Consider the following 24,511-nt stretch of genomic DNA (forward strand, 5'->3'; position numbering starts at 1 on the left):
TGGTATTGATTTCTTCTCTCAGCACTGACCAGATCAGCCTCGCTACCTCGACTTCATTTTAACGTGTCTTCATCAAAAACGTTCATTCTAATTTCAGTGCTGAGATTCACAAAGCAGATTCTCTGAAGGCACAAATAACCCTTCCAGGTGGAATTATCTTGTAAAAAAATTTAAGTGGGCAAAGTCGATGGAGACAATAGGGGTGAAGGTCTCCTAAATTGCTTTATGGCTCTGTTTATTACAGAGGGACAGGGTTAAGGGTCAAAGCTCAGTCAGGATAAGCTAAGAGAGATTATGGGAAGCTAAGGAGATGAGGTGTGCACAAGGAAATGATGCCTGCATATATTTATCACTATTGTTCAAAGCCATATCAATGCCCAAAAGTAAAAGATTAATTTTGAGACTGCAGTTCATTTGCTGCAATGGCACTCACTCTTCACTTCTAGGAAAAGTTCATTGAGTTAATGACCCTGATTTTTATTGGTGTCATAATGTTATCTTTGAAGCAGTAGAAACACAGATTAAGAGACAATAGTGTATGACATTTTACTGAGCCTTTATTAGGTGGTTTCTGATATGAGCGCTGAAATAAAAAAGATGTAATAAACTGATTTGAATCCATGTAGTCAGCAACAGCTGACCAAAAGAGGGCAGCCTTACTTCATATGACTGAAACATTTGTCCTACTGGTGCCATGGTGCTCAGGTATGTAGTATTATGAAATGTGTATTTGATTGTTCAAGAGAATGTGTAATTCTACCTAAGTTTTGTCAGCTGATCAGAACCACACAAGGAAAAAGACTTGAACATTTAGATTTTGTTTCATCAAAAAATAAATGTCAGCAGAACACCATACAACCAATCCTGCAGTGAGAGTCTCGTGGTCTTGCCTGGTGCTACCAGCTGTGTTGTTTCTGTGGGTCTCACCAGCTGTAACAGCATCTCCATATGGGAAAACTCTGGCTTCCAGTGGAGCTGCTGTTATCCGTGGAGGGACACTTCTTGTCATCGAAACACTGCTGGGACTCTCTGTAGCTTGTGTACAGTAACACTTTCTATTTGTTGTTTTTCCATTCGGGGCCATTCTCATGCTTATTTCTGTGTCGGTTACTTTTTCCAATAAAATAAAAACAAATTCATGAATCCAGTTTTACTGTCTGTGTGTTTCTATATTAAAATATTTATACAGATAAAACACATATTAAGTTGTAGGACACCTCATTTATCTAAATGACAAAGAGTTTCCCTATCATTAATACATGAATGGATGTTTTTTTGTGTGTCAAAGACCCGAAGGTCCCTCACTCGCATAGGTTCACAAGTAATACATTACAACATCTTTCTGAGGCACATAAGTGAAAACTGAGAAAAACTACATGTCACTCAGTTTGAGAAATACATAACAGTAACTACTTAGAGTACAACGTAAAACCAAAACTGAAAGGAAATGTAGGTATCACTGACCCGATCTGGTTGCAATTTTATGCAATCATTTGAAAAGTAAAGGCAAAAGCAAAAGCAAAAGCAAAACCATGAAAATGAAAGTAGCATTTTGGAAATTTTACTGATGCATGAATGCACCTATCAGCGTGTGCAGGCTTTTATTTGAGCGTGCGTTGGCTGTATAAAGACAGATAGATGTCATTTATATTTCACACTTTCACAGTGGAAGTATTCAGATTCTTTACTTAAGTAAAAGTACCAATACAATAATTAAAAAATTTAGAATAACCTGCAAAATGTAGATAAAGTATGAAAGTAAACGTAATGGTTTGGTCCTTCTGACTGATATATTATTAAACATGACATCATCAGATTATTACTACTCAAGCCTCAGTGTGTAAGCACCATGTTACTGTTGTAGCTGCTGTAGGTGGAGCTTGTATGAACTTTATATCCAGTTTTATAAGCAGGTCCAGCAGGTAACTCAGAGGGGCCGTCAGATGATAACTGAGAGGAAAGAAGAAAAAACAAGTTCTGACCACAAATCTGTTTTCAGATTTTTTTTTTACCTTTACTGTAATCTTTCATTTTGATTAGATATTGGATCACTTAACAGTTTATTGAAATGAAACTATGTGAGAACTTTTGATGGATAAATCAGTATTTGGTGGAGCTGTAACAACTCAAAGACATCTGAAATGTGATCCAGACTACACACTGTTTTTGTGACATCAGTAGTAAAAAATATTGGAAAAAACTGCTTTAATATTTACGAATGAGTTGTATTTTAAAAGCTTGTTACATAATTTACTGGGTCAAATCTTTTTTCTGAAAAGTAGGCTACCTAAAGCTGTCAAATAAATGTAGTGGAGGAGAAAGTAATATTTCCCACTGAAATGTAGTGAAGTTGAACAATAAAGTAGCATCAAATGGAAATACTCAAGCAAAGAACAACTACCTTAAAATTGCAGTTAAATAGAGTTCTTGAATAAATGTAAATATATTGCACTTGAATAAATGTAAACTTATTTAAGTACTCTACTTAACTCTACCCAGTTCAATAAAAGTTACTGACATTAAAAAAATATATATATATTTTAGCATAGAAAATGTATAAGTGAGTGTTTGGGTTCAGACTAAAAACTAATATATAAATATTTATGGTACCATAATAAAAGTTATTTCGTGTATTATTTCGTTGATTCCCACAACAAAATTAGGCTCAGAAACTCCAACGTTAAAAGATGAGGTAAAATAGGCTACACAATAGATACATTTACCGTGTGGGTAAATAAATGAAAAATATTCACGAATAAAGGAATGAAAAGTTGAGAGCCTAAACATACTTTTAGGAGACATAACCGACTACCACCGCTGAGGCTTTTAATGTGAAAAGAATACGTGGAGCGTTTCCGGTATCCGGATACCAGCCTTCCTTGGTGCTTCGCCAACTGACAGCCGGTTGCCGATCGAGTAGCTTAATCGCTTTCGCGGTATTGGCGGTTTTCCCCGTTGCGGTCGTGAGACGACACATTTCCGTCCCAAAGCTCCGTGTTCACGGTGGAGAAGGGCCGCCGGCTGTTTTACGTGTGAGCCGACTGTCCGCTGAAAAGGGGAGTCCTCTCTTGAATGACCGATTCGCAGTGCGTGGCTACTGGCTCAGCTAGCGAAGAGGAGGAGGGTGGGGACACCAACTTCTTGAGACCTCGCCCAGTTCGTCGCTTCCACTCCGGCAGGCAGCTCCTCTCTCCTTCGGTGTGAGAGACTCCACACCACGAAAAAAAAACAAAACAACAACACCACCACCCAGGTCATTAGAAACCCGTAACCATGTTCAGAAAGAACCTGAAGAAGGACCCCGAGCTGTTCCAGAACGTGTCGGAGGGGCTGCGGCGGCTCTACCGGACCAAGCTGTTCCCGCTGGAGGACACGTACCGGTTCCACGACTTCCACTCCCCGGCTCTCGAAGATGCCGACTTCGACAACAAGCCCATGGTCCTCCTGGTGGGTCAGTACTCCACCGGCAAGACCACTTTCATTCGACACCTCATGGAGCAGGATTTCCCCGGCATGCGGATCGGCCCCGAGCCCACCACGGACTCTTTCATCGCGGTGATGCACGGCGAACAGGACGGGGTGATACCGGGTAACGCTCTGGTCGTCGACCCCAAGAAGCCCTTCCGCAAGCTCAACGCCTTTGGTAACGCCTTCCTCAACAGGTAAAAAGCCAGTGCCACGTTCCCAGACCTTACTTTTGTAGGATATGAGCGCTTGAAGCCCCCCCTACGAGTCATTCAGTAATTTGTGAATGAAATGGACATGTCTTTGTCAGTGCCATGCTTGTCTTAAACTGTCTTTTTTTTTTTTAAATACAGACGTGTGTTAAAACATCACATCACTCTCGAGTTTAAATGCCCTCCATACAAGTCCTCACATGCGCCACACTTTTTCCAAGGTATTTTCACAGCGTGCTGTTGTACAATCTTTCCAGCAGAGCCAAATGTGTGTATGTGTGTGTGTGTGTGACGGTTTTCCCTCTTTCATCATCGTGAGTGAATGCAGGTGTTCAGCGTCAATAGTGCAGGTGGCAGATCCAGCTGGTGAGAGCAACATCCAAAGGTCAGGGAGGAGCTTTACCACACCTTGTCCCTTTAAACAACTCGGACCACATCCCAACAGTTAACATAGAGCCTTCCTTGCCCCCCCCCCCCCCTTTTTTTTTTACAGGCACTTCTTCCTATAAAGCACCTGGCTTGAGTCACGGTCACCGAGTTGACGGACCGTTTTGTCCCACCATCACAGTGTGCCCCCCCCCCCCCTCCCCCCTGTGAACAGAGAAATAGTTGTAAGCACTGTTGCTAGGCAACGTGCCGACTTTGTTCTGTCCTTAGATGCCGGTGCCATAAGTTTCGTATCCCCTGATGCAAGCCGATGGGCCAACTCCCGCTATTCACCACCTGAGTAGGCTTTATGAAATCTTATCACGCAGGGTTAAAGGTTTCGGTATCTAGCCTCTTGTAACATATTTGTGGCACCGGGGGTGGTTGCTGTTGAGTCAGCAGGTGTTTCACTGAGGCTGTTCAGACATTGCAGCTCGCTCGAGTTTTATCCAGATAATTCAAGAGGAAACTTCCTAAGTGAAAAGTTCTTCCTAAAGTATTATGAATCACTCTCGTGTCTGTAATTCATCTTGATGTTTGAGTCTGATGTAAAAGAAGAAGAAAAAAAAAATTCCTCATGGCAAAATGTCTGATGAGTCAGGCATTCCCCCTGCTGGGGCTTTCGCTAATTAATCAAATGTGGAAATTTATAGAAAACAGCTGAATGAAAGCAGGGGTGAAAGTAAAACAAACACGTAATAGAGTAAAAATGTGTTTAGTAATGTGCTTCTTAACAAAGAGAGAGCCAAAGACAGCGAAAAGTCTGCCAGCGGCTCGTTGAGTCCAGCTCAAGGTGAAACTGCACGAGCAAGGTGCTATGAGTCAGAGCCGATGTGACGATGCTTGGTGAAATGCTCTTTACTGTGTGTGTGGCCTTGTGATGACATCAGATGTCTAACATTGTTGATGATGTTACTTCCTGTAGAGGACCTGGGTATGTCCCTTATTTCCCCCGGTAGCTAGCAATGGTGTCACCCTGCACAGGAATAGCCATCTGAACAGATGGACGAGCCTAATGCACAAACAAGTGGACCGTCGTGATCTTAATCTGTTATTAGCCTCAGATTATCAGGTGGGCTGTGTGGCCATACGCCGTAGTAATACAAACACTCGAGTTGACACTTCCACAGTTAGACCTATTTCCCATTATCCCCTGACATCCCTTCCTTCAATTATGTGGAGTGTTTGCCTTATCGTGCATGAGTGCAAACTTCTGCCAAGTAACATCGTTCAGGCTCAGAGAAGTGAAGTGAAGCTTTTGAGATAACACTCTTAAAAGATGAGACTCCACGGGCCAAAATTCACTGCTCTGAGTTGATTACCGACTTTAGGGGAAACCAGATAAGATTGTGTATAAACAAAGGCAATTGTCCACTGTAGCATCATTTGTCAAATTGCTGGATGCAATCCTGTGGTGTCTTGGGACTCGTGGTTCTCTTTGAATTCGGTCTGCAATTTTGTCTCGGAGGCATACGCAGGCTTGAGTTGTCATATATTGGCTTAGAGCTCAAATGATCATGCATAACAGGATATGCGAGTATGACGAGAGCAGGTGCATGACCGATATGAGGAGCTCACATGGCACGTTGCACAGAGCAGGCCTGCATTTGATAAAACATTCTTTCAAGAACCAGATCCAGAAAAACATTTAGATCTGAGCTGGGGTTTTTTTTGGCTCAGACTGGGTCAGTTTTCCATTTTCCTGTCTGGAGTTCACAACTATTTGGAGTGGCTTTGAGCTGTGGCTTTGTTCAGTGTGTTTTAAGTTATAAAAGTAGAAAGGAGATATGAAGGGTTAGATAGTTTCTTGACGGATTTGAGGAGACTATGATGGCAGCTCCTCCGTATAGCTCTTAACTACAGTTATTCAGCTTGCAGATTAGCCTTTAACTACCAGGCTCAGATGGGACTTCAGGGTAACCAGTTATTTATGAAGAAAGTAAACAGAAATCAGTCATGTGATCCTCACACCCACAGCTTACTTTTGGTTTTGGCAAAAGGTAATGGATAGTAGTATGATCCACTATCTTTACATTTTTGGCTTTTTTTTTTTTTTTTTTTTTTTTTTTTTTTTTTACTATTTACATTTTTTAGTATTCCGGTTTCTAATTTCCTATCATACCAAATGTTCCCAGATGAGCTTGCGTTTTTTTTTTTTTTTTTTTTTTTTTTTTTTTTTTTTTTTTTTTTTTTAGTTCTTGTTCCCTTTATTTTAAAAGCCGCTGCAGTCAGAGGGCCTTCGTGTATTTTTGTGCTCTCTGTAAACCATTAGTCAGTAAAACCAGTGTCAGCAAAGTATAAGTTCCGCACTGACCCACCCCGGCCCACGCTATCCTACTCCGTCCTGTCCTGCTCAAGGCCTGTTATTCCAGGACGCTGACGCTGCACTTTGCAGAGATAGGAGCTGAGAAATGTACAGCCTTGCAGAGCACATAACAAATATAGTCAAAGACACGGGCAGACAGAATAGATCAATTTATTCACCAACACGAGTCGAGGTTTCACTGGAAGCAAATATGGAAAAGTGACACGGTTGAAACCTCTCTGTCACGTCTCCACTGTCAGCGACCGACGCCCTGTTTCCGCTTATCTATGGGAAGTTGAAGTTACGATGTGACGGGAGGTCGTAGGTCGAATGGTGGGGCAGGAGAGGAAGGCCCTCTGTCATGAGTTGGAGCCAGACATCCAATCACAGGACGAGGCCTGGCGTGGAATATTACCCCCACCTTCATGCCAAACTCGCCGAGAGAGGATCGGTGTCTCACTTTCTTGAGACATAATGAAACAGTACAGAATCTCAGCTGGGCTCTCGGGCCTCTGCGCCTGGTGGGTCCTCTGTTTCCAAGAATTCCAGCTCGAGTTCATCTGAGCATCCCCATCCCCCCCCCCCCCCCCCCCCCCCCCCTACAAGCTCTGTGTGGAAAAATGTTGAGCTCGACGGTTAAATGGAAATCCTGAGCCCAAATTCCATCTGGATATCACACACCATCAGCTATGAGAGGGACGGAAAAATCTCCATGTTTGTTATCTTCAGCAGTCACTATTGTTGTAATGTAACACCAGGCATAGGATCTCCATGCAAGAAGACCTTTTCTTTGACTTGGTCTTTGGAGATGTGTGTGTGTCTCTCTCTCCCTCTCTACCCTGAGTGCGGTTGCAGCAGGAATGTAAAAGCATGGTTTTCCCGGTCTTATGACCTGGTGCCTCTGGGCCCATGTTGTGAGTATAGGTTCAGTTTTGCTGAAAGTGCAGCAGAGTGAGAAGTAGTAGTCTGAGCTGTGGGGTGTCTTAACAATCCCCTTCTTTGTCCTGAGTGGGACACTGTGGGTTTATGCAAAACCAGTCATCTTCTCTCACGCTTTATAGTGTGTAAAAACTGTCTTGTGTTTTTGTGTATGTGTCATGGCTCAATTCCTGTTGGGAGAGCGACCCGCTCCTCTAAAGTTCAAACCCCAGTGTTCCAGCCCAAAGGAGGCCATTGTGCGGTGAATTATGTTGCAATGGGAAGGACTCGGGCCTACAATTTATAGCTTATCATCTATTGTCCCAGTATTTCCCTAACATTCAGTTGTGACCTCCTATAAGCAAGGCTGACGTACTGTTTGGAGAAACAAACGGTATCATCATGTAGTTTCACTGTTGTAGAATCAACAACTGGAGTTGAAACGGTTAATCTGTTAAATAAACGTCTGTTATGTCACGGCCGAATAAGGTGGCACAATGGGGACGGAGCCCGTGGACCACTGATGAAAGCACGTTCATCTGCTCAACTGCAAACTGAACAAGCTGGGAGTCGGGAGTTAGCCTGGTGTTACCCGACCCACATTCACTGCATGATTATATATGCAGTGAATGCACGTAACCACCGCCACGGGTCGCCGATTGGTCCGTTCCTTCGCAGTGGTTCAACCAACCTTCACGCGAACAGAGTTTCCAGCTGATAATTACAGCAAAAAACTGAACCTGTAAAAAAAAAAAAAAAAAAAAATCATTAAGGCAGAATCGCAAGATGCACAAAGGTAGTGAAGCGTTTATCATCACCCAGCAGTGGTTGTTCTGCCACACGGGCTCGGCAGAGCGAACACAACAGGCTCGATCTTTACATGTGACACTGTTTGGGACTCTGGGGGATGAGGTCCGAAAATACAGCTGCAGTTCCCACTTATCACCATAGGTGCCGCTACAGAGAACGTAATGGAGAGCTTCAGGAGTTTTTCAAATGTGCTTACTTTCATCAATTAATTAAACTTGAACCATTTTTAGCAGCGAGGACGTCTGAAAATAGGATTGCAGTTGTGCTCTGAACCCCGGTTTTTCCTTTTTCGCTGACTGCTACTTTGTGTTTTAGCTGTTTGTCTCTACTAGCAACACCATTCGACTAATGTTAGTGCCTGCGAGCGAGGAGACTGTCCTTGAAATGTTTCAGAATAATGTCTGTTTAATGCCGAGCTTATGTATAAACACTCTCACCTGACTGGTTTTCTGCATCTCTCTCCCTTTCCACCCCTACGCCTCCTACTCTCGACCCTTTCTATTTTGAAGTTAAGCTCTCTTTTACTTTCTTTTTCTCCCCTCTGTGCTTCTGGTGTCTCATCCGTGTGTTTCTTTGGCAGGTTCATGTGTGCCCAGATGCCAAATCCCGTCCTGGAGAGCATCAGTATCATCGATACTCCTGGAATCCTGTCGGGGGAGAAACAGAGGATTAGCAGAGGTCTGCTTCACGCACACATACAGACACACTTTACCCACTTTTCCTTTCATTTCTTTCGCTGGTGTTACACATCCGACCATACAACACCCCGTGCTCAAAAAAGCCTGAAATACTATAAATCGGAAAGCCTCGCACACACGCAAAATAAAGGAAACCACACGCTCAGATATGAAAACTTGCCTTAAACTACCTACTTACTCGCTTTCCTTTCCCTTATCCTCTCTGTGCTATTTTTGTTTTGGCCTATGCTTTACTTAGCCAATTGCAGCAGTTGTGCTCACAGTGCTGTCAAACCTGTATTTAACTCCTTTAAACACCCGTAGGTCAAAGCCCAACCAAAGCAGGTCATGTAAAACTCATGGTGGCCTTCACAGCTTGACAGTAGCGAGGAGAAGGCATATAACACTTTGAAGTTCATTTCCTGTCTCGGTACCTGCGGTTTTCTGCAGCACTATCCTCTTTTACTTCCTTAGCTTTTTCTTTCTGTTTTCAGGTCAGCTCTTTGCTAAGTTTATGTTAAAAAAGTTGAATATGCAACATCACCTGAAAATACTATACGTATCCTACAGTGCTATTTAAAAACAAAAAAAATTTTTTTTTCCTTCGTAATAAAATTACTATTTATTTAAAATAAATATAATTCTGTTTAACTTCTCTATTTATCTCTATTTGCATATCCGAGTCATTTCCCTGTGCTCTGTGGGAAATAAATAAATGCATATTTTTAATCTACGTGACCTTCAGGGTCATTTCAGAATTGCCACATTTTCACTTTTGATGAGCTTACAGAACAAAGGCGGAAGACATAGCTTCTGCTTTTTCAACCTTTTTCAGCCCGTTTTAAGAGGAAGCTCACGTACAAGTAGTGGCGTTTTTTTTTTTTGTACTCCAGGAAAAGGAAGTGGAGTAAAACGGCAAACATAGCAGAGAGTTTCCCAAGACCCCCACCCACCCACCTTCTCTCTACCACGGAAGGAAAAGAGAAAAATATAAGGAAGTCAATATAAAATATGAGGAAATAGGAAATAAATCTGCAGGTGATCTGATCATTATCTATCCAGCCATACCCGCTTTATCCTGAACGGGGTCAGGGGGTGGGGGGTGGGGGATGGTGGTGGTGGTGGTGGTGCGGAGTCTCAAGCTCACTTTGAGCAAACGCAGGGTTACACCATGGACTTCCACCCTTTTCTGTTTTCTGGAAATCAATGAATATAGATATTAGTTGAAGAGTTGAAGAGAGTGGCGGTAAACGTACACGTGTAAATTATTGCCATCTTAAAAGGAACCAAAGGAAGTCTGTGTGTGACTAGAGAGACCGGGACACGTTGAGGTGTTGAGGTGACCCCGTCCCCAGAGAGGAGGCGCAGACCGAATCTGATGCCTCATAGCTCAGACAGTTTTGTTTCCATACATACATACTGAGACATTCTTACTCTCAAAGACACTTTCTTAAGCACACCCACACTTTCTCGCACACGTTATGCACGCCTCTGTTTCTGTGTAAACATGGATACGATACGCTACTCCACAGACGTACTGTATGGACTGTGTCATATATAAACAGATCTGATTGGATTGTACAGCTCGAGTGTGACGGGCATGTGTGTGTCTGTGCTCAGTGTGATGGCAGGTATTAGATTTGCTCCAGGCCACAGGAAGCGGCGGTATTACCTCAGACTTCCCCTCAGGGCCAATCAGCTAGCAAGAGCTGTGACTTCAGATACCGCCAACATTTCTATATTTTTTATTGTAGAGCTGCACAGAGACGTTCACATAAGCATTCGGAGACGATGAAATTATGAAGTCCATTCATGGATGCAAAGCTTTTTCATTGCATAACACTTTGAAATTATTTTTTGAGTAGGTCAGCATTTTTGGCTCAGTGCTTGTTCCTCAGTCATGAAGTGACGAAAGCTTTAATACAACTGTGGTTTTGCAAAACCGGCTGACATCTTTCCCAGTCGCTGATGATGATTTGACAATAAATATTGACATGTTAATGCAATTCAGCAAATTTGCCAGGAAGAAAAAAGATTTCTAACAAGCTCAGTTAAAACTTTGAGAGCTTGTGGTAACGTGTTTAGGAAATGCGCTTCCTTTCTGAGAATTAGATGCAAACATCAGTAGCACCCTCACATCTGTATGGAAAAATAGATGAAAAAAAAAAAAAGGGCCTCAGACTCTTTGGAATTTCTTTCATTTCACTGGATGAAAACTGAATATCTGTTGATCAGACAAAAAAGTATCGTGACTTCATATTTTCACTAATTTATCTTACCTTTCCAGACTGAATGATTATTTGAGAATACAAGCCCTACTTTTTGTGTATGGGTTATAAGTAAGTAAGCAAGATGTGACATGTCCATCAGTAACTTTAGACATGCAGGTAGCTGGAAAGCAAGAAAGCAGATAAACACGTTTCCCAAGATGCCAAACATGTCCAACCGTTATTCCGGCCATTAAAATGAAAATCCCTTCTCTGCCCTCCCTCTACGATTAGCACGTGATTTTGAGGCCTGTCCAGATCGGTCATGAGGTCATGGCTCTATCCATACGCGGTACCGGCAGCAGTTGTTGATGCTGTGTGCTATAAGTAAGTCTGGGCTACGGCAGCTGTCCGATTCCCTGACACTCGTGTTCAAAACCGACTGAAGAGAGAATGAACAAATGTCCTCAGCTGACTCACGCTGGGATCTTCAACTTAAAATATTCCCCCGCTGCTTTCACATCGTGTGCACAAACAGGCATGAACTCTTTAAAAAAAAAAAAAAATTTTTTTTTTTGCTGAGCGTGTCTTCATGTTTCCATCCCGTGTGTCAATCTCCTATTACAGTCGGGGTTTTCCTCTTACTTTCACTTTTACTTGCCCCCATCATTTTCCCTTTCTCTGTTTACACTTCTCTCGGCCTCCCTCTTCACCCGTCAAAGTCACAGTGTCGTCCTCTGTATCGACTGTATCTCCCCGTCTCTCTTTTGTGTACATGCTTTCGCGCAGAGACAAAAGCCAGCCATGTTGGAATGCATGTGCAGCAGATCTGTAGTTGATTGTGCAGCGGCCCAGATGAGCTTCTAGAGCAGCTGCATTCTTTTCTGATCAGATGACACACAGACACTAATCAAAACCACAACTCTGCCTTCCCACCCTGCGTCCTCAAGGCAAATGGAGAAAAAAAAAAAAGGCCAGTTTGATGTAATTTGGGTTTGTCCCTTATTTCTCACATAATTAAAGGATGTGAACAGTACAGTAACTTTCTGTGCTCAGTCAGTGGTTGAAATGTGTTTACCGCACTTCCCGGTTAGGCTTGTCACTTTTTAACGTCACTACTAACTGTACACAAGTCGAATATTTATCTTGTCACCTTCTGTCAAGGGTTTCCGTCCCTGCTTCCTTTTTTGTTGTTGTTCGTTGCCAGCTTGGTTTTTGTAAAGCACATTGCAGAGCTCCGTCCCTGCTGGAGGGCATTTCATTCCTGAGACTAATACATGCTGCAGATTGACAAATCAGAGGGACTCGGGTTGAAACTGTCTTTACCTTTACGCACCTCTCTCTGCTCTCTCACTATCGTCAGTTAATCAGTCACCAGGGGGAAAAGCACTGCCTCTTAAAAGCCCTTATCTAAACATTACTGGATCAACATGACTTGGAATATGAACGTAGAACCCACAATTAAACCTCCTTAAACACATAATTTAAGTGGAGCCTTTGAGCTCTTTGTCAGGTAAAAACTCATATTTAACCACTGCAGTTTTGTTTTTTTAATTTATTGCACTATTTGGAAGCACAGTATCATATAAGGTTTTATGCTAAACCGAGTGAGACGATAGTAGTACACAGTTAGTAAAAATGTAAGCAGGCTCCCGAGGTCCTGGATTTATGTGTCACTGTTGATTCTCATTTGATCATAGTTGGAGTTCATTGACCTCCACCTATTAACAGCAAGGAACAATACGAGCTCTTCCTTGTAGGGGTGCTTTGAAATAGCTGGTGTCACAATGTGTAAGAGTAATGCAGCATCCTATTTGGAGCTAATATCTAACCTTGTTTGCAGCCTAATTACATCCAAGATTTCACGTTATTCGGACTAAACATGAAGCCAATTACGGGGTAATTACAAGATCTTTAAACGGCCGTTTCTACCCTCGTTTCTACCCTCCAGGATACGACTTCGCCGCGGTCCTTGAGTGGTTTGCAGAGCGCGTGGACCGCATCATCCTCCTGTTCGACGCCCACAAGCTGGACATCTCTGACGAGTTCTCTGAGGTGATCCGCGCTCTCAAGAACCACGAGGACAAAATGCGCGTGGTGCTGAACAAGGCGGACCAGATCAGCACTCAGCAGCTGATGAGGGTCTACGGAGCGCTGATGTGGTCTTTGGGAAAAATCATCAACACGCCTGAGGTGAAAAGCTTTTGTTTTTCCACGTTGCTTTGCGTAATATCTGAGTGAAATATATTCGGCTTGACCCGGAGGAAGATCTGAAACGCAGTCTGTCCAAATAAGTTCAAGCTTGTGTTGATTTCGCACACTTGACTGCAGGAAGTTGCCTCGTTCAGCTGTTAGTCACCAGACGTGGAGCAGTCAGTCGGTTTAATGTTTTGAAGGGAAGTCTCCGGCAGGTCTGGACGGAGGTCAGATGACTTCTCCCAAAGACGAGAGTGATTACGTAGGATAGTGTACGCAGGTTGTTACTCTACTCTAACAAAACACACAAGAAATAAAGTACTGTAATCATGTCATGAAAGCAAAACTGTTACAATACCAACTATTTCAAATCCCACGTCCTACCTGGGATCATGTGACGCAGCTTGTCTGATGACTTTTTCCCTGACTGGTTGGTTAATGTTTAATCCAGAGCCATATTCATAAAGTGATCTAACAGAAACCTTTGGATTGTGTCGATAATTATTCATTAACTTCGAATTGTATTGTGCTGCCTTTTGAAAAGGACATGAAGCACAGAAGATGCCTTTCAAAGTTTTACAATTTTTCCATTGGCAACCTTACAGCCCTGTAGTAACATTGTAACACGTCCTATTTGTCTTGTCTGAGCGTACACATGTTTTGTGTCTGTTTACACAACAGCCAGACTGCAGGGTTGAGTATGTGACCTGTGAAAGACTTCCCTCCCATGTGGGTGAAGTATAACCTGATGGAAATGGTGATTAACTTTGTACAAACATTGCTCCAGGTGGTGCGCGTGTACATCGGGTCGTTCTGGGCCCAGCCCCTGCTGGTCCCTGACAACCGGAAGTTGTTCGAGGCGGAGGAGCAGGACCTGTTCTTGGACATCCAGACGTTGCCACGCAACGCAGCTCTACGCAAACTCAACGATCTCATCAAACGAGCCCGCCTCGCCAAGGTCAGTGTTACTCATGAGGCCGCGCCCAGGCTAGCTGCTCGGTGAGTCACGGTGGTGCTTTGGGCTGCGTGAATCGGCGTGCTAACATGCCGATTCAGCAATGCCGATGTGTTTCTGCAGGTATGATAAGGTTTAAGCTTCCGGGTCTGAAAAATGAGGCCAATGCGGAAGTGCCTTAAAACTGCAATAGCCTTTAGTGCCACTAAGGGGTCAACTCCAAAAAGCCTCTGGCTCCACAGACTCCCGTTCAACTTCTCTCTTGAAATACAGCGTCAAATGATTTTTTTTCCACAAGTCATTTTGGTGTCGCTCGCTGAAGTCACTCCTTATTAGTTTTCTGGCGGTCCATCTGAAAATAATCCCATCATTAATTACAAATTAGGCCTCAAAAAGATGTGTTTTCGGGGGCGTGTTTGTTTGATCGACAGGCCTGTGGTGCAGTCAGATTTCCGCTATAGGAAACCGGGTTGCTGCTTGATTATTAGTTTTGCAAGTATTTTGTTAAATACAGTAAATGAACAATTCTGACCTGATGATGGTTTTAGGTGACAAATGGACTCATCCTCAGGAAACCATGAATATTTATAAAAAAAACAAAAAAAAACCGTCATGGAAACCCATCTAAAGGTTCAGATATTTCCATCATGACCAAAGTGGTAGACGACCTTAGAGACAGACTGTCAGGGTGGCTGAACAAACACATTTTTTAAGCCCCATTTTTTTTTTTATTTTCACTCTTTATTTTTCCATTGCTCACCACTACCCCCCAAACCTCCACTTACAAGAGGAGGGTTGCACAAAAACAAAACAAAAACAAAAATCCTCTTTTATGCAACTTTGTCGGTGTTTAGTTTAAAAAATAACCACAAGCAGAAGTATAGTAAAACCAATCACCTTGTAAAGTGAAACCTGGCAGAGGGATTATTTGTTATTGCTGCTTTTGGTCTATATGAATATTTCCCAACTAAAACTCCCCTTGGGACGTTATGACATGCAAATGGAGCTTTTTAATAATAATTTGTGCCTGATGTGTTTTTTTCATTTCATTAACTAGTTTTTAAAATTGCATTTACTCCTCATTTGCTGCCTTTTGAAAAATACTCACCAAGTTTACCATGTTTTCCTCTGTTATAAGGACACGTAGGTCCCGCAGGTAACTCCAACGTGGAGCTACAATAATCTCTGAAAATGTCTGTCCTGTTTGTTTTATGGCGTCCAGGTGCAGGCCTACATTATCAGCTCTCTGAAAAAGGAGATGCCCAATATGTTTGGAAAAGAGTCCAAGAAGAAGGAGCTGATAGCCAACCTGGGAGAGATTTACCACAAGATAGAAAAGGAGCACCAGATCTCCCCCGGAGACTTCCCCAACCTCGCCAAGATGCAGGTGAGAGTAAAAAGCAATAAGTCCAGAGACTCTTGTAGCCACCTTCATGGCAGATTTTGATGTACTGTCCAAAGTCACAGATTTGATGAAATAACAACTCTATTTTTGGTGTGTTATATAAAGTGTTGGAAACTAACTGTTCGTAGTAGAATAACCTTCCCTCCTTTACTCTTCACATCTTTGCCCTTCTTTCCTGCTCTTGCCTTCCAGGATGGGCCCGGACGGGGATGAGATTTATTTTTCCTGGTTTGTCAGGAAATCCTGCTTCTTGTATGCTGCTCCCGTTGGTAGCCATTGAAGACTGATCTATTTCTATCACCAATTCCTGTTTTCTCTCACCCCCTCCATCCCTTCAGGAGCTGCTGAATGCCCAGGACTTCTCCAAGTTTGCAGCGCTCAAGCCCAAACTGCTGGAGTCGGTGGAGGACATGCTCGCCAACGACATCGCCCGCCTCATGGCCCTGGTGCGCCAGGAAGAGGCCTCCATGCCCAGCCAGTCCGTCAAGGGCGGAGCCTTTGAGGGGACCATGACCGGTCCCTTCGGCCATGGCTACGGCGAGGGTGCCAGCGAGGGTATCGACGAGCTGGAGTGGGTGGTGGGTCGCGACAAGCCCACATACGATGAGATCTTCTACACCCTGTCTCCAATCAACGGGAAAGTGTCCGGCGCTGCAGCCAAGAAGGAGATGCTGAAATCTAAGCTGCCCAACACGGTCCTGGGAAAGATCTGGAAGCTGGCAGACGTGGATAAAGATGGCCTCCTCGATGACGAGGAGTTCGCCCTGGCCAACCACCTGATCAAGGTGAAGCTGGAGGGTCATGAGCTGCCGCCTATGCTGCCTGAACATCTAGTGCCCCCTTCCAAGCGTGGGACGGCGCTGGAGGCCTAGACGTTCAGAGAGGAGGGGGAGTGGCCTGGAAGTGAGAAGTGTCAACACTCTGCATCATGTTTAGGACTCGCCAGACAAAAAGTCCAACCAAAAGCATGAGTAGCATCATCTTCCATCACACTGCGAGTCACCAGGCTGCCTGACACACCAAGAGGTGGTATTGCTGTGATCTTTTTCACCAGAGAGAGACTGGAGGGTTTCTGGGGGAAGGGAGGGAGGGAGGGAGGGAGGGAAGGCGGGAAGGCAGATCACCGTCTTACATTAGGGGATACTGTTTATGTATCTATGTGAAATAAATGGGGGGAGAGGGCTTTGATTTGCAAACTGATGAAAGGACATTATTGGATCATGAACTGAAGGGTAGCTGGAGGTTTCATGATGGGGCTGAACATGGATTTGTGCAGCCTGTGTAAAAGATGTCTTATAGATATACAGTCCATATTATTATTATTATATGTTGATCCAAAGAAATATAGTTTTTTTCCATTTGGAGTGAGAAAGAGGAAATGAATCAAAACAACTGTTGCTTTATCTATATTTTTGTATTTCCTGACTATTAACTTGGACTATTTCCTAATGCTTCCCTTTTTATCATTTTGCCAGATAAATAAAAAGGAATACAGTACCATCCAAAATGCTGATGTGGATTTGTGTTGAATCTTTCTATGACACACGACGGGGATTTCTCAGACATCAGGAGAAAGCCTTCTTAAAGTGCCACGAATTAAAACTGGGGACAACTTAGTCGAATAAATCTTTGCTAAATAAATATGTGCTGAATCTTAGTTTTGTGCTTTTAATTTGTAAAAAATTTGTAATTGAGGGTCATGTGAAGGACTAGGTCACCCAGAGGTCATCCAAAGACTTTTTCTTTGCTCTCATTTGAATAGTATCAGTGGGATCTACTGCCCCCTGTCGGCCAGAAAGAGCCGAACCGGTGGTCTCGGGAGGACTTGTAAAGGAATTTACCCATGAAATAAGTTGCTGCATATTTTAGAGGTCAAATCTAAAACTGTGGTATGACGTTCTCTTTGAGGACACATGGAGACAATTTACAAGAGTTCAGGCCAGGCTCAGAGTTACCACAAATCATGGACAGACAAAAAGCCGTCTCACATGAGCATCTGAATATATTTAACTTCTTTATATTCACCTTGTAAACCTGTGCTGTCACATAGCCTGAGCAGGTCTGAATCTGCAGGCAGTTTGCATGATTCAAATCGGATGCAGATATAAGAAACTGAAATGTAAATCATCCCGATCAGCTGATATTTATCGGATGTTTCCCACTGTGGGAAAAGCAGCCAGATGATAGATGCAAGGCCAAGTAGACACAACGTCGCGCTTCGCCTTTCACTTCACGTCTGGTCATGTAGATTCACATATTTCCACCCCGGCACATCTCATCAGCCTTGAATTTGGAGACGTCACCTGACAGCGAGGAACTTTTTCTGACCTCTGAATCACAGCCGAGAGCTCCAGTTTCCCTCCTAGAAACACAATGTTACGTTTCATTTTCATGCCACACTCACGGTCATGCATTTCTTGTCTCAGCAGCTCACTCTGCCTGCACAGACGCTCATCGAAATTCTGCTCACTGACTCAACAGATCAGCAGCCAGCGTCGGATACACTTGATATTTAAACAAGTCCAGAGGCGCTCTCTTGTGTCTTGATACGTTATTACAAGTGTTGTCTTTGGACAGACTTATAGTGACGGGGTCAATTCTTATCAGTTGGTTCTTTACTGCAGAGAAGGACTGCTCACTGTGAACATTGTACACTGATAAGAAAGAGCTGCGGATTTTTTTTATGTATTTCATTTGAGCTTTTCTCTTTTCTTTTCCTCATTTCATCTACATTTTTCAGCATTTTTGATCCTTCAAATAAAAACAGCAGTGTAACCTTCCTTCTCAACTCTTGTATTTATTGTTACTTCTCTAATGTTTGACCTTCATTATGCAGAATGTTTTTCTTTTTTTATTTCTTATTTTAAGATTTTTCAACTAGGTATTTAAGGTTTTTTTCTGGACGAATTTTATTGGCACAAATTATATAAATCAGAATATATTTTTTTATATAAGAGTTTCACTTTACCTTACATAGAGGCATACAGGTTGCAAAAAAACTAGACTTAGATATGATTAGAAGGATACAATAACATCCAACAGCAATAAATATTAGTCAATAAATGCTGGCTGCTTCATTTACTCACTTCAAAATCAAAGATGAGAGCTTTCTGAAATGTTATGTTTGACAGAAGCTTCTCACGAATGGCAAACATTTGAAATATGTGGGAGAACTGCAAAGGAAAAATAAATCTATTTCTTGTCTTGCTGCCAAAAGGCTGCAGTGGTGAGTGTCAGTCACAGTATGTAGATTAAGAGTGACAGTGTTGCATTGACAGACTGTGTGTTAGAAGATTATATAATTTACAAATTAAATATATTTTTTCTTTCTTGACTAACAAATAGGAAACTAATGATGTACAGTAAAAACCATGGTTTTGCCTTGTAAGATTTACTGTAGTGTAAAGTCCCTTTCAAAACTGCCATAATCATGCTCGCTTGGTCCCAAGCTGATTAGATTTTGGGAGTCAAAGGTTAAAGGTCAAATCCACGGTGACCTCACATCCTCCTACTCTGGTGAACACAAAATGACAGGAAGGCCTTGGGAGAATTTCTTCCAAGTTGCTAAAAACATTCACTTGAAATCGGTTGTCAAAGGTCAAAGGTCACCGTGTTCCTCACATCCATCTCATCCCTCTGTCATATTCTCGTGAAAAAGTTATCTCAGGAATATCTTGGCGGAATTTCTTCAAATTTGGCAAACATGTTCAAGTGGAAACAAAAAGGAACCTATTAGATCTTGGTGGCCAAGGGTCAAAGGTCAAATCTACAGTGACCTCTTCACCGTTGCATTTTTGGAATGTGACATTTCAATACAAACATTCACTTGGCTTCTGAGATGAAATGACATGATTTATAGAGTATCTGTCACAGTATGTAAATGAATGAGTCAGAGAGTTACATCATTACTTTTGCATACTGTGTACAAGAAGATTACAATTAAAAGTAGCTGAGTCATCTAAGGTTTTCTGTCTCAAATAGAAAATAGGAATTTAAAAAAAAAAAGGAAACTAATGACGTGCTGCCATAATTCCTATTCTGCCTTGTGGGAATGTGAGATTCACTGTTAAGTCTAGACTTCATGATCTATATTTAAAACGTAATTCAATAAATAGACAGAAAAGCTTCCAAACATTTTATTCTCCATCATTTTAGATACTTTTCCGCTGTTCCCACTTTGTGAAATCTGCAGATGGTAATTAGTGTCTGTGCTGACAGCAGTATTTGACCATGAGTAGTTTAATTTAAAAATGCAACAATGATTAATATCCAGTGATGAACTTACAGTGTTGTGATGCTTTGATAATAAGCATCACATGGTGCTTTATTTATAGTTTTTTCATAAAAACTATTTTAATCTTGTGAAAGCTAATTTGATTCAGATATATTAATCTTGTGAAAGCTAAGCTGCTTCAAAACCCTGCAATGAGACGTACAGGCAGCCGAATGCTGAAGTTAACCTCCCTCAGAAAACTCGGAGTCGTCTGCGGTTCAAACATAATTTACAGCCAGCAGCAATAGCTCCGGCGTTCCTCCTGTTCAGGTATGAAAATGGATTGACAGAAAGCTGCTAGAATGCTCACAGTGGTGTGAAGTGAGAGGCGGTGTGTCTCTACGTTTCTGTACTCTGTGTGTTCAGATAGCTGTCGCCCTTCTCCACTGTATATCTCTCCTTTACATAGTTTCCTTTTTCCTGTCTTCCTCTGTTGGGACGTCACCATCTTCCCCTCGTCTTCTTTTCCCCTCTTCCTTCCTTTTCTTCAGCTGTTTACGGAGAGTAGATTTTCCCTGTTTTTCTGCTTCTCATTCTTTGTTTTTCCATCTGTATTCCCCACGAAGCTTTCACCTCACCTCTCGGTGTGTTGCGTCACATTTGTCTCTTCCACATCTAAAAAATAGTCCCTCGGGCCCTCTGACACATTGACCCCTGCAGAGACTTTACCGGGTCGGCCTTATAAAACACACTTATGTGGAGGGAGTGCTACTTCTCAGAGGCAGGTGAGGAATGAGGTACCTGGATGTGTGAGTACAAAACACACGAGAGCAGAAGAATTACTGGATTCCAAGAGCGGCTCATCCAGGACTTGCAGCCAAGGTTAATACAGTAGATCATTAACCAACTCAAAGAGCCCGAAATAAATTATAAAATCGTGCTTCTTTTTCATATTTTTACTCAACATGAGGGATTTGCTCTGTTGTGTGACAACGTTCTGCTTAGAGTTCACTCAGAAACATCAGGAGATCTAACTAAAAATACTCCAGTCATCTGAAAGTTTTTACATTTTGAAGGAGCTAATTTTGACAAGCAGCAAATAATAGCATGTAACATGCAATTTAGAATGTCTGTGGTGAAAACATGTAAAAAGAAAAATCACACAAAGTCAACAAATTAAAAGGACAATTATTTATTTTTTTGGTGTACACAACACATCAGAGCAGCATAAAATCCAGGAGGGCCTCAGCAGTTCCCGTAATGATGAGTCTGCAGGACAGTTTTCACATTCTCGAGGGAAGACGAAGACAAAGAGGCAATTAAAAAAAAAAAAAGGAGAGGAGGAGGGGGAGATAAATGCTAAGAAGGAGGCTGATTACCAGCTCTGATATTTACCCCATTTCTGTCGGGTGGAGAAGGTGGTGTTAGCTCCACTCGACAGGTTCATACTGTACTGCCCCAACAATGTGGAAACAAGTTCATTTGAACTGAAGCGTAACAGAAGGGTATTGAAAGTACTGACAGAAAGTATTGGCATTTTTTTTTTCACATCTAAAACAGACAAATGTGTCATTTATGATGTAATTTAATCATCATTTTTATTTTTTCTTAAAGTTTTTGGAGCAGCTGAATAACAAAAGATGACAACAACGCTCATCGGGATGCATCTTCTTGATTGGTTCTGCATTGAGTCTTTCTCATATCTCATTAAAGAAATTATCATGTAAGCCAATCATACAGTCGATGAGTCCAAACCAAAGTCTTCATCAGGGTGAGCCTTGTCCACTCTTGTCTTGTTTTGGCTGGCTGAAGAACCAACACAAAGAAAGAAAAAAAAAGGGGGCGGGAGTGGGGGAGGGGGGGGGGGTGTTTAAAAGTCCAGAGAGGTTTGATGAGGTAGGCAGACATGAAGTTTGGGGCTACAAAGCTGGAAAAAAAAAACAGTCTCTGTTTGACTCGATTTGTCCTTTTTCTCCAGTTTTGGTCGGTTGGCGTCTCCATCAAGGTTCAGTTCATTTCATCGGTCTCAGAGCGGCCTGGCGGCCGGCCGAGGTGCTCCGAACATTTCCTGTGAGGCGTAGGTGATGTAGAGGAAGCCGTCAGCATCACTGTAGCGAGAGTAAACCTCCCCCATGCTGGAGGACATGCAGTACATGCTCTTCTCCGCCACCAGCAGGAACAGAGCCTGGGTGGAGTCCAGAGCGATCTTATTCCTGCAGACAGTTGGAGAGGCGGATTAATGCTGGAAAACAGCATTAACAAACAGATTTGTAGGACAAAGGAGGAGAGAATATGAGGGAGGCAGAGGTGTGGAGAAGCTGAGAGAACAATGACAAATCTGAGAGCTTGTGGAAGAAAAGTGGAGAGAGACGAGGGTTTAAAGTGAGAAGAAGAGAAAAGCTCCGTTGGAGAAGTGAAGCAATGAGAGGAAGCAATCTGATCATTTACCTGAGCAGGCAGAGGAATTGACCCAAGGTGAGCTCAAAGGGAACCAGGAACTTTGTTTTGTCCAACAGTGGGAGAGTCTTTTCACGGATGAAACGTTCAACAATCACCTGAACACACAAACACATCTGTGACCGACTAGTTGTTCAAAAACATACAATTAAAAAAATGGAATTAAATGCATTGTATTTGCAAAATAACAGAATTTGAACCAACTCACAGGTAACTTGTTGGGAAATTTAGACCGAATACTGCACACTTCATCTTTTCTTGTTGCTAAAGAGAAACGGTGCACAAAGTTTTACTCACATCTGACACTTTAAAACCAGCATCCATGCACTCTGAGGTCAATTTGTTAATACAAGAAGTGGCAGTAATAGTAACAAAAATTGTCTCACCGAGGCATTTTCTCTGCTTGAAGGGCATCATCTCCATGGATTTCTCAAAAGGAGCCATGTTTGTTTGCTTGTTGCTCGGGGCGGTTTGCAGAGACCAGTGACGGTGGAGGTGGTGAGGCCGATTGGTGACGGCGCAGCGGTCTCGCCCAGGCTGACGGTGAAGTCCCCTCGGGTGGAAGTAAGCAAACCCCACTGAGCTGCTGTGACCGCCGGAGTTTTATAGGAGGCAGATCCGGGAGGAGTCGCAATGTGACACCTGCAAACAAAGACACACTCCACATTGTGGTGGGCAGCATATGGATGCAGGGGTGCGTGCGTGTGTGTGTGTGCCCTCTTTACTGGTTCAGACCAAATTCACACGTACTGGTTATCTCACTCAGTATTCTCACAGCTGCTTGTCATATCGGGGCTCCTGTCAGGGAAGACAGAAGTATAATGAAGGCCGCCCACCGTGAGGAGCATAAACAACACATGACGAACAAGAACCTCAGAGGAGCCTCCAGGCCCCGGACAAGGCAAACATAAGTTGTCAAAACTTAAAAACTGGCTGCCAAAAATTAGAGCAACCAAATCATGACACTTGACGACTCTACATTTGATCAAATTGTTAACATCTGACCTTTGTCCTCGCTATCTGCTGGCCATGGTCATCATATTTTATAGTATGACTTTTTGTTCATATTGTGGATGACATGCTATAGTATGACTTTTTTCATATTTCGGACGACATGCTATAGTATGACTTTTTTCATATTTCGGATGACATAGATAGATAGATAGATAGATAGATAGATAGATAGATAGATAGATAGATAGATAGATAGATAGTTACTTTATTAATCCCACAAGGGGAAACATTTTTTCACTACAGCAGCATTATAGGTACAGGAAAACAATAAAACAGTAAAAAATATTAAATATAAAAATGCACAGTATATACAATAAAATAGAATAAAATAAAATAGAATAATTAAATTAAATTAAAACCACCTTTTCCAGGCTGTCCAGTTTGCAGCCAATGATGGAGCCGGCCTTCTTAACCAGTTTGTTAAGTCTGTTGGTGTCGCCGGCTCCAATGCTGCTAATTGTTTCCTCAAGAAAAAGAGTCGACTCATCCCCTTCTTGTAGACAGCGTTGATGTCAGTCTTCCAGTTAGGTTAGGTTAGGTAGTTACTTTATTAATCCCCGAGGGGATATTTTTTTCGCTACAGCAGCATACAGGAAGCAACAGATAATAATAGAATAATAGAAAGCAATAAAATAGCAGTAAAAATATTAAACATAAAATATAAAATGCACAGTATATACAGTATATACAGTACAGTATATATCTATATATATTCAGTCTGTTGTCGATGGAGACACCAGGTACTTGTACTCCTCAACCATGTCCACCTCCTCTCCCAGAACTCTCAGTAGTTGTGGAGCCGTCGTCTTCCTCCTGAAGTCGACCACCATCTCTCTGGTCTTGGCCACGTTCAGGAGCAGGTGATTTCTACCAGCCCACTCCACAAAGTCCTCCACTACTGCCCTGTACTCATCCTCCCGTCCATCCCTTATACACCCAACCACTGCAGAGTCATCAGAGAACTTCTGCAGATGGCAGGACTCTGAGTTGTACTGGAAGTCAGTTGTGTATAAGGTGAACAGGAAGGGAGACAGAACAGTTCCCTGTGGAGCTCCAGTACCACTGACCACCGTATCAGACAGCACACCGCCCAGACGGACAAACTGTTGCCTGCCTGTCAGGTAGTCAGTGATCCAGGAGACGGTGCACGTGTCCACCCCCACCACCCGCAGCTTCTCACTCAGCAGCAGTGGTTGGATGGTGTTAAATGCACTGGAGAAATCAAAGAAAGTGATTCTCACAGAGTCACCG

The 24,511-nt window shown here is 42.7% G+C and overlaps 2 protein-coding genes across 2 annotated transcripts; one reads left to right on the top strand and one right to left on the bottom strand.

Moving 5' to 3' along the window:
• The first annotated feature begins 2,876 nt into the window (after window positions 1-2,876).
• On the top strand, window positions 2,877-17,083 carry ehd1a (EH-domain containing 1a). The gene is made up of 6 exons (XM_069171197.1): window positions 2,877-3,662; window positions 8,717-8,814; window positions 12,972-13,213; window positions 14,004-14,174; window positions 15,394-15,558; window positions 15,915-17,083. The coding sequence occupies exons 1-6, from the start codon at window positions 3,274-3,276 to the stop codon at window positions 16,446-16,448; spliced, it is 1,599 nt and encodes a 532-aa protein (XP_069027298.1). The 5' UTR covers window positions 2,877-3,273; the 3' UTR covers window positions 16,449-17,083.
• Window positions 17,084-21,678: 4,595 nt separating this feature from the next.
• Window positions 21,679-22,806, bottom strand: map1lc3cl (microtubule-associated protein 1 light chain 3 gamma, like). Its single transcript, XM_069171118.1, has 4 exons — window positions 22,633-22,806; window positions 22,455-22,510; window positions 22,238-22,344; window positions 21,679-22,002 (listed from the first exon to the last, which is right to left on the bottom strand). The coding sequence occupies exons 1-4, from the start codon at window positions 22,688-22,690 to the stop codon at window positions 21,816-21,818; spliced, it is 408 nt and encodes a 135-aa protein (XP_069027219.1). The 5' UTR covers window positions 22,691-22,806; the 3' UTR covers window positions 21,679-21,815.
• Between the last annotated feature and the right edge of the window lie 1,705 nt (window positions 22,807-24,511).

Source organism: Embiotoca jacksoni, unplaced genomic scaffold, assembly GCF_022577435.1.
Source record: "Embiotoca jacksoni isolate LCO1_2020_lvr unplaced genomic scaffold, fEmbJac1.0.p SCAF_5, whole genome shotgun sequence".
Taxonomy (NCBI): domain Eukaryota; kingdom Metazoa; phylum Chordata; class Actinopteri; family Embiotocidae; genus Embiotoca; species Embiotoca jacksoni.

What these genes read in the sequence shown, in the direction of transcription:
- ehd1a (XM_069171197.1), top strand. Translation starts at nt 3,274, where the DNA reads ATGTTCAGAAAGAACCTGAAGAAGGACCCCGAGCTGTTCCAGAACGTG. An exon ending in GGTAACGCCTTCCTCAACAG is followed by an intron (nt 3,663 to 8,716) that starts GTAAAAAGCCAG and finishes TTTCTTTGGCAG; the next exon opens with GTTCATGTGTGCCCAGATGC. An exon ending in AACGAGCCCGCCTCGCCAAG is followed by an intron (nt 14,175 to 15,393) that starts GTCAGTGTTACT and finishes TATGGCGTCCAG; the next exon opens with GTGCAGGCCTACATTATCAG.
- map1lc3cl (XM_069171118.1), bottom strand. Translation starts at nt 22,690, where the DNA reads ATGGCTCCTTTTGAGAAATCCATGGAGATGATGCCCTTCAAGCAGAGA. An exon ending in CAAGCAGAGAAAATGCCTCG is followed by an intron (nt 22,511 to 22,632) that starts GTGAGACAATTT and finishes GTTTCTCTTTAG; the next exon opens with CAACAAGAAAAGATGAAGTG. An exon ending in AATTTCCCAACAAGTTACCT is followed by an intron (nt 22,345 to 22,454) that starts GTGAGTTGGTTC and finishes TTGTGTGTTCAG; the next exon opens with GTGATTGTTGAACGTTTCAT.